The 8,371-nt window shown below is 48.2% G+C and overlaps 1 protein-coding gene across 1 annotated transcript in view; it reads right to left on the bottom strand.

Annotated features, from left to right (window-relative positions):
• LOC115110292 (contactin-associated protein 1-like) overlaps positions 1-6,690 on the bottom strand; it is a 28,313-nt gene extending 21,623 nt beyond the window's left edge. Inside the window, exon 1 of the mRNA XM_065010094.1 lies at positions 6,434-6,690. Within this exon, the coding sequence (XP_064866166.1) occupies positions 6,434-6,494 (61 nt within the window). The 5' untranslated portion in view covers positions 6,495-6,690. The remainder of the gene's footprint in view (positions 1-6,433) is intronic.
• Positions 6,691-8,371: the final 1,681 nt, after the last annotated feature.

Consider the following 8,371-nt stretch of genomic DNA (forward strand, 5'->3'; position numbering starts at 1 on the left):
CTCATGTCTAGGTAATCCTCTCTGTTACACGGTTGTTGTTTAAAACTAGTTTCACCGTTGTAGCTTCTATTAATACAGCCGTCTCTGAGGTCAAACCGATGAGGGAGGGAGGGAGGGAGACAGGGAGCGACAAGAGAGAGGTCGAAACCAAACCAAGGGAGACGTTTGCAGAATTAGTATTCAGCCTGCAGAGGGAGGGAGGGAGGGAGGGAGGGAGGGAGATTGTAGACTCATCTTTTAGAACACCTCTTGAAGAGGGAGAAAATAAATGGAGACAGGAGCGTCGGAGCTCAAACAGGAACAACTATCAGGGGATAATCTCTGCTCAAGAATTTAACCTTATCTCTGTACTCTCCATACTACCCCACAGTATAGACAGCATCATTGAACTGGTCAGGAAGTTACAACAGTCAGTAGTACACTTTGCCACTCACTCTGAGCCTAAACGCCTTCTATTTCATTTCCCACCGTCAAAACAGCTCAATCTGTTTCATTTATCCATTATTTTACCAGGTAAGTTGACTGAGAACACATTCTCATTTGCAGCAACAACCTGGGGAATAGTTACAGGGGAAAGGAGGGGGATTGAAGAGCCAATTATAAACTGAGGATTATTAGGTGACCGTGATGGTTTGATGGCCAGATTGGGAATTTAGCCAGGACACCGGGGTTAACACCCCTACTCTTACGATAAGTGCCATGGGATCTTTAATGACCGCAGAGAGTCAGGACATCCGTTTAATGTCCCACCCTACACAGGGCAGTGTCCCCAATCACTGCCCTCGGGAATTGGGATATTTTTTAGACCAGAGGAAAGAGTGCCTCCTACTGGCCCTCCAACACCACTTCCATCAGCATCTGGTCTCCCATCCAGGGACTGACCAGGACCAACCCTGCATAGCTTCAGAAGCAAGCCAGCAGTGGTATGTAGGGTGGTATGCTGCTGTCACAGGACCTTGAATGCTGTCCTCCAAGGACCATTCAGGTGGAAAGAAATCAGCTGAGCCAGAGACATGTGCTGCCTTTGACCTTGAGTGTTATAGAATACTGTCTTTGTCTGGGTATCTGAGTCTCGACTGGGTGTGACCTTTCTGGCCATGTCCCCTGATCCTCTCCTGCAGACATTACAGAATGAGAACTCACTGTTAATGAGGTATGTCAAGAAGTACAATACTCTGCTGCCTATAGTTTGTTAGTCAAGTCAATAATTATTCAGCTAACTCCAACAACAAAGCCTATAACTAACCCTACACTAATAGAAGTTAAAGTTTACTTCCAGTTTAAGGAACATAGATTTTTGTTAATTTCTGTGGTGAGCAGTGTAGGGGGTTGTAGAGGGTGGAGAAGAACTACAGGTAGTAAAGGCATAGAGAAAGCAGAGAGCCAATAGGACTGCTGTAGGTTAACCCAGGCCTTGCCACTCAACGCCCACCTCCTACTGACAGGATGCTCTTATCTCTTCCTCTCCCCCCTTCATCTGACTCCAAACCTCCCTCCACCCTCTTCTCTCTCCTCACATCACCTATCCCTCCATCTCACTCAGCATGCCTCTTCTCTCTCTCTCTCTCTCCCTCTCTCTCTCCCTCTCTCTCTCTCTCTCTCTCCCTCTCTCTCTCTCTCTCTCTCTCTCTCTCTCCTGAGCCATAATCATGAAGGAGTGCCTTACCTAACACCTTCCCTCTCTCTTCCTCTCATTTGATCTCAAATACCTCTCGAGTGGGTGTCGCTGTGTCGCAGTTACTAAAAGATGTACCCAGAGCTTATCCAGAACATTCCACCCCTCGCTCTCTCTTCCTCTTCTTCTCTCTCCCTCACTTTCTTTCTCTCTCTCTCTCTTTCTCCTCTCTATCTCTCCCTCTCCATCTCTTTCACTCTCACCCCCTCTCGATCATGCTACTTCTCTGTCTCACCCTCTCTCTCCCTCTCTCCTACCCCCCTCCCTCTAACTCCCTCTATCTATCTCGCCTTCTCGCTCTCTCTCTCTCTCTCCTCCCTCTCTCGCTCTCATAAATTGTATTTAAGGGCTTTATTGGCATGGGAAACATACGTTAAAATTGCCAAAGCAAGTGAAGTAGATAATAAACAAAACTGAAGTAAACAATACAAATTAACAGTAAACATTACACTCACAAAAGTTCCAAAAGAATAAAGGCATTTCAAATGTCATACTATGTGCAAATAGTTCAAGTACAAAAGGGAAAATAAATAAACGTAAAAATGGGTTGTATTTGTTCTTCATTGGTTGCCCTTTTCTTGTGGCAACTGGTCACAAATCTTTCTGCTGTGATGGCACACTGTGGTATTTCACCCAATAGATGTAGGAGTTTATCAAAATTGGCTTTGTTTTTTCGAATTCTTTGAGGGTCTATGGTCATATATGGTCATACGTTTGGCAGGTTAGGAAGTGTATCTCAGTTTCCACCTAATTTTGTGGGCAGTGTGCACAAAGCCTGTCTTTTCTTGAAATCCAAGTCTGTCTATAGCTGCCTTTCTCAATAGCAAGGCTATGCTCACTGAGTCTGTACATCTCTCTCTCTCCCGCTCCCGCTCCCGCTCCCACTCTCTCTCTCTCTCTCTCTCTCTACACTACCACCAGGGGTTCTCTCAATCCATCTATCATTAAGGGAATGGCTTGGCTCAATCGGCTATAAGTGTGAAGAGCTGCTGCCGGCTTATCAGAGATGCTGACGCATCAGTCTCGTGTTACTGTAGGGTGGAGAGGCTGCAAGGGGCTGGGGCTGTCTGGGCTGACGCATCACAATTGCTGTGCATATTGAAACAGCCTCATCCGGACACATCATGCAGTGGCCCATGATAAATGATGTACAGTGTGATGAATATCTCTGCTTTTTCATGTATGGTTAGGAGCCAAGAATCCTAATGTTAAATGCCATAATGTTTTGGTATTTGGGTTGTTTGGCACACAGAGTGGAAGGCAGGCTGGTGTGTGTTAGAGGGCAGACTGAATTATTCATAGCCAAAGTCAGACCTCACAGTGGGGAGTGTCTGCCTGGCGACACGGAGGACTGAGGGAAAGTTTAAAAAATATATATTTTAAAAAGAGCTAAATATGAAAGACATCAAAGCCCCAAAACATCTCATATACAGGACCATCATCCCACAGCATCCTGCATCTGTCTAAGAATAGAACAGTTTCCACACTGGTGAACCTCTATCCTCCATATCAATTCCCCTCACTCACACTCACACACACACACAGCCACACACACCACAACACACAACTAGTCTCTGTGAGGACTGGAGATGCATGGGCGGCACACCAAGACGGAACAACACACATCAGTGCACACACACCCAAACAGATATATACATTTTCACAGTAATAAACACATACATGCACAAACACCACAGGAGGCTGCTGAGGGGAGGACGGCTCATAATAATGGCTGGAACGGCACAAATGGAATGGAATCAAACACATGGAAATCATGTGGTATTTGATACCATTCCACTGATTCCGCTCCAGTCATTACCACGATACTGTCCTCCCCAATTAAGGTGCCACCAACCTCCTGTGACACACACACACACACACACACACACACACACACACACACACACACACACACACACACACACACACACACACAGCAGGGCAGCTGCACAGACAGTAGCATAGTAGGAGTGCTCCTGCAATGCTGTGTGTTAGCCCCACCCCAGAGGAGCATGTCCCAGGAATGGAGTCTCCGTTCTAATCTGTAGAGTATATTCCTGGTTGCCTGCCTGCCTGACTCACAGCCTGAGTCGTGGGCACTGCCTCATATGCCTGCCAGCACCCAGATACACAGGCCGGCAGGCCAAACTACAGGGGGTAAATCACCACAACACCATCCTGGTAAACCAGTCAGCTTCCAAACACCGTAGTGTGATACTACACCCCTAATAGCCAGTACTTACAACCAACTTCCCTCAATACTGAAGGCATACAGTAGTAACACAATAGACCACTGAACAAAATGCCACATCTAGAAAAACTGACCAGTGTGGTTACCCCCAACACACACATGGATTCCGTAACACCAACTAGTTACCCAAATGGGAACCATGTGAGACCACAACAAAAAATAGACGTCGCACCACATGACCATAACAAGTGTTCACAACGTATTTACACAACCAAATGTACCATACATGGACATACAGTCCAACTCACCACAATATCACACCCAAATGCCCCAGATATTTAACTCCCACCTTAATAATCACTCTATCTGATAGTCCAGCAGCGCAGGATAGCCTGCCTGTGTATCCTCTTACAGTAGTCTAACACCGCCACAGCACCAAGAGGGCAATGGGGCACTAAGTATTCACTAGTAATCCCTAATAGAGCCCAGAGAGAGCAAAACAAACGACCTGCCCTGTTTACTGTACTATATGCAGTGATATGAAGTGAAGTAACAATGTTTTTCAGAAGTTTAGACCTTTACACGGGTACATCCAAATATCATGGTGTCAGGTGGTCCTAGCCCCCCCCCCCCTCTCCCTCCACCCTACCTCCCTTTCCCTCCCCCTCCACCCCACCCTCTCTCCCTCCACCCTACCTCCCTTTCCCTCCCCCTCCACCCCACCCTCTCTCCCTCCACCCTACCTCCCTTTCCCTCCCCCTCCACCCCACCCCACCCTCTCTCCCTCCACCCTACCTACCTCCCTTCCCCCCCACCCCATCCTCTCTCCCTCCACCCTACCTCCCTTTCCCTCCCCCTCCACCCCATCCTCTCTCCCTCCACCCTACCCACCCCACCCTCTCTCCCTCCACCCTACCTACCCCCCCCCCCACCCCACCCTCTCTCCCTCCACCCTACCTACCTCCCTCCCCCCCACCCCACCCTCTCTCCCTCCACCCTACCTACCTCCCCCCCACCCCACCCTCCCTCCCTCCACCCTACCTCTCTCTCCCCTCCACCCCCTCTCTCCCTCCACCCTACCTCCCTCCCCCCCCCCTCTCTCTCCCTCCACCCTACCTCCCTTTCCCCTCTCTCTCCCTCCCCTCCACCCTACCTCCCTTCCCCCCCACCCCACCCCACCCTCTCTCCCTCCACCCTACCTCTCTCCCCCTCCCCCTCCACCCTACCTCCCTCCCCCTCCCCTCCACCCCACCCTCTCTCCCTCCACCCTACCTCCCTCCCCCTCCCCCCCCCCCCTCTCTCCCTCCACCCTACCTCCCCCCACCCCACCCTCTCTCCCTCCACCCTACCTCCCTCCCCCTCCCCCTCCACCCCACCCTCTCTCCCTCCACCCTACCTCCCTCCCCCTCCCCCTCCACCCCCTCTCTCCCTCCACCCTACCTCCCCCCACCCCACCCTCTCTCCCTCCACCATACCTCCCTCCTCCACCCTACCTCCCCCCACCCCCCACCCCACCCTCTCTCCCTCCACCCTACCTCCCTCCCCTCCCCCTCCACCCCACCCTCTCTCCCTCCACCCCCTACCTCCCCCTCCCCCTCCACCCCACCATCTCTCCCTCCACCCCACCCCACCCTATCTATTAAAAAACTGCTTGGTGAATCACACTGCTGCAGCCTTTAATTCACATCTTCTGAGGTAATTGTTTCGACAGTGATTTATGGAAAAACACGCCACCAAGTTTTTCTCCACATGCATCTCAAATCCATCTCCCTACAGCCTTGCATGTTATAATACCCTGCTGTACAACCACATCAGAAGCGACTATTAAAAACGATATACATCATTGACCACGGAATTCCTGTTTGGAATTTTTTCCGCTTGATGCGTTTTCCTAGATGAAGGAGACGTTTTTGCTCACGTACAGGTGATGAGCACACACTCTGCGAAAGTACTGCAGTGGGGTGGTCCCGCACGCAGCAGGCAGGTTAGGACACGGCTCAAATTATTCCATCATCCCACAGCATCCTGTAGCTTTTACAGATAATAAACCACATTTTCAGTGCCATCATTATCATACAGTTTGGGATATTCTCTGGCATGACCGTTACAGAGTGCTGGAGAGGTGGGCGGGAAATGAACCATGCGACGCAGAAACTTGCACGCTGGCGCGAGACAGCACTGCAATGCAGAAAGCCCAGTACGAGACTGTAACCGCCGCGCGCCCTCAGCCCGCAGGAAACATGCCACTTGACTTTCCTCAGAATTCAAAGCAAAAAATATAGAGATTATGCAACTGCGTAAAACATAACAGCCATCGTTAACCCTTATACAATGTTTTGATGATTATTGGTCATTTTAAATCAGATGTTTTGCCCTTCAAGGACTAGATGCACCTATTACCCAGAGGTTTTTGCCGCTTCTTTCTTGATTCACATTTTTACAATTAATCCCTTTTTTTTGTCAATATTGTTATCAATATGCTGCATATACAGGCTTAGGCTATTTCATTAATATGATAGCAATAGGCTAACAAAGGACAAGACACGTTACTGTTTCACAAGACTTACGTGATGAGCATTCTTGAACACCCCAAAATAAAAGGATTATGCTCAATATTTTGCAAATCATCCTTTACAGAGGACACGCGTTTCCGCACATGCTATGTTAATTAGATCGTAGATTGTGTTCTCCTATCCACGGGGCACGGTAGCATCCTTTCACCCCCCTTTTCCCAACTTTAACTAGCGCAGTTTCAACTCCTCTTCCCGGGATCTCGGGTAGCCTCTGCCGGGGCGGGGACGCGCATCAGTTACTGGTGCTGATGCTGCGCTTCACCGAGAGCGCGCACTGCTAGGCTATATTTTATGTAAATAGTTTATAATTAAGGTCACATATAGGGGACACATTTCCAAGTGATCATTGTGATCACTTTGTGGATGTGAAATACTAGCAACGCGTGTGCTTTGACACTGTGACTTCAGTGGATCCACCAGAACTCCGCGTAGTTTTGGTCCAGAAGAAGGAAGGAAGGAAGGAAGGGGTGGGAGAGAAAAAAACTTTTTGGTCCAGCAAGCTACTTCTGTTTCCCAGTAGATAATTTTAACGCTATACGTTTGACGTTGTTGTCAATAGTTCCGCAAATATACATAGTCAGTAGTTTAGTAACCCAGGCTTTATGCGATTCGTTTTACCGTTGTAGAATAAGGTTGTTCCTTTCCCGCATCGTTACACTCGTATACTGCTTTGGTTTGGCATCTCCCATATTATATCAGTGGGCTTGGCATGCGGTACTTCTCACGGCCTCGCGCTGGTCATAGGCGCACTGAGCCTATCAGAGAGCATCATCAATTTGGTCAAAAGCCTCTTACTCCCCTGAGGCCAAAAGTCTGACAACGATTCTGACGTTTATAATGTCTGCCGTTGCTCCCTAGTTATGTGTTCGAGAATAATACTGTGCTGTACAAGAGAGAGTAGCCTACAGTCGGCTACACCACAACCAGTTATGTGGAGGACTGACCTTCACCTACAATAGGGCCCTGAATAGGTACCAACAAAATTACAAGAGACTGATAATGTGTGGCCCAGGTTACTGACTGCCAGTTTGTGGCTGATGCTGAGACAGGCAGAGGCAGAGAGGATAGGGTGGGGGCGGGTTGGTAAGATTGACTGAGGGATTTATCTATGAAATGCGTGGCACACTGGCCATACACTAAAAAGGCTTTGGGATTAAGAAGTGGGTTTATGGGTCAGCGGGCAGCGGCAGTGTCAGTGCCGAGATGGGGTGAGATTGGACGTCGAGGCCAGTGTGGGATTTGCGTTTTCAATCAAATCAGATTGGCATTTTGTAATCTCTCTGCCTCCACCTCCCCCAGCAATATCAAAACATACTATATACCTTTGGAAATGGAATATATGAAGCATGTACTCTAAAAAGATGAGGAGGAGGGGGAGGAGTAATAGTCTAGAGTTGTTTTTCTTCCCACTAATTGCTTGTATTAAAGAATAATCATTGTAGTTTTAAAATGCATGTCACATTGATTGGATTGGTTCTCTCAGCAAAGCACTGATTGGTCAACAACAGTGAGAAAAATAGAGTTATGGGCCATACGGCCAAGGTAGATTAGAAAAAAACTAAAAGTCATCAATGAAAAAAATAGCACACACACAAACACACACTGACACACACACACACACACACACACACACACACACACACACACACACACACACACTAAAAATGTAAATCTCACTCATTCACACACAGGTGTATACATTCAGGTGGGGGTCAGGGGTCAAACTCAATGCAACATCCATCTTGATTACCATCAGTTTCCAGGGTGACCTTGACCCGTCTCTTACAGTTTGTGGTGAATTTTTAAAACTCTTTGTACAGAACAAACAAACTTTTAACACAGCCAGTCTTACATTCAAAACCTTTCATTGTGCATTCATTTGGTTTGCAGACGTCTTTCACCACACAACCATTGATACAACATATAAGTTTA

Source organism: Oncorhynchus nerka, linkage group LG26 (genome assembly GCF_034236695.1).
Source record: "Oncorhynchus nerka isolate Pitt River linkage group LG26, Oner_Uvic_2.0, whole genome shotgun sequence".
Taxonomy (NCBI): Eukaryota; Metazoa; Chordata; class Actinopteri; order Salmoniformes; family Salmonidae; genus Oncorhynchus; species Oncorhynchus nerka.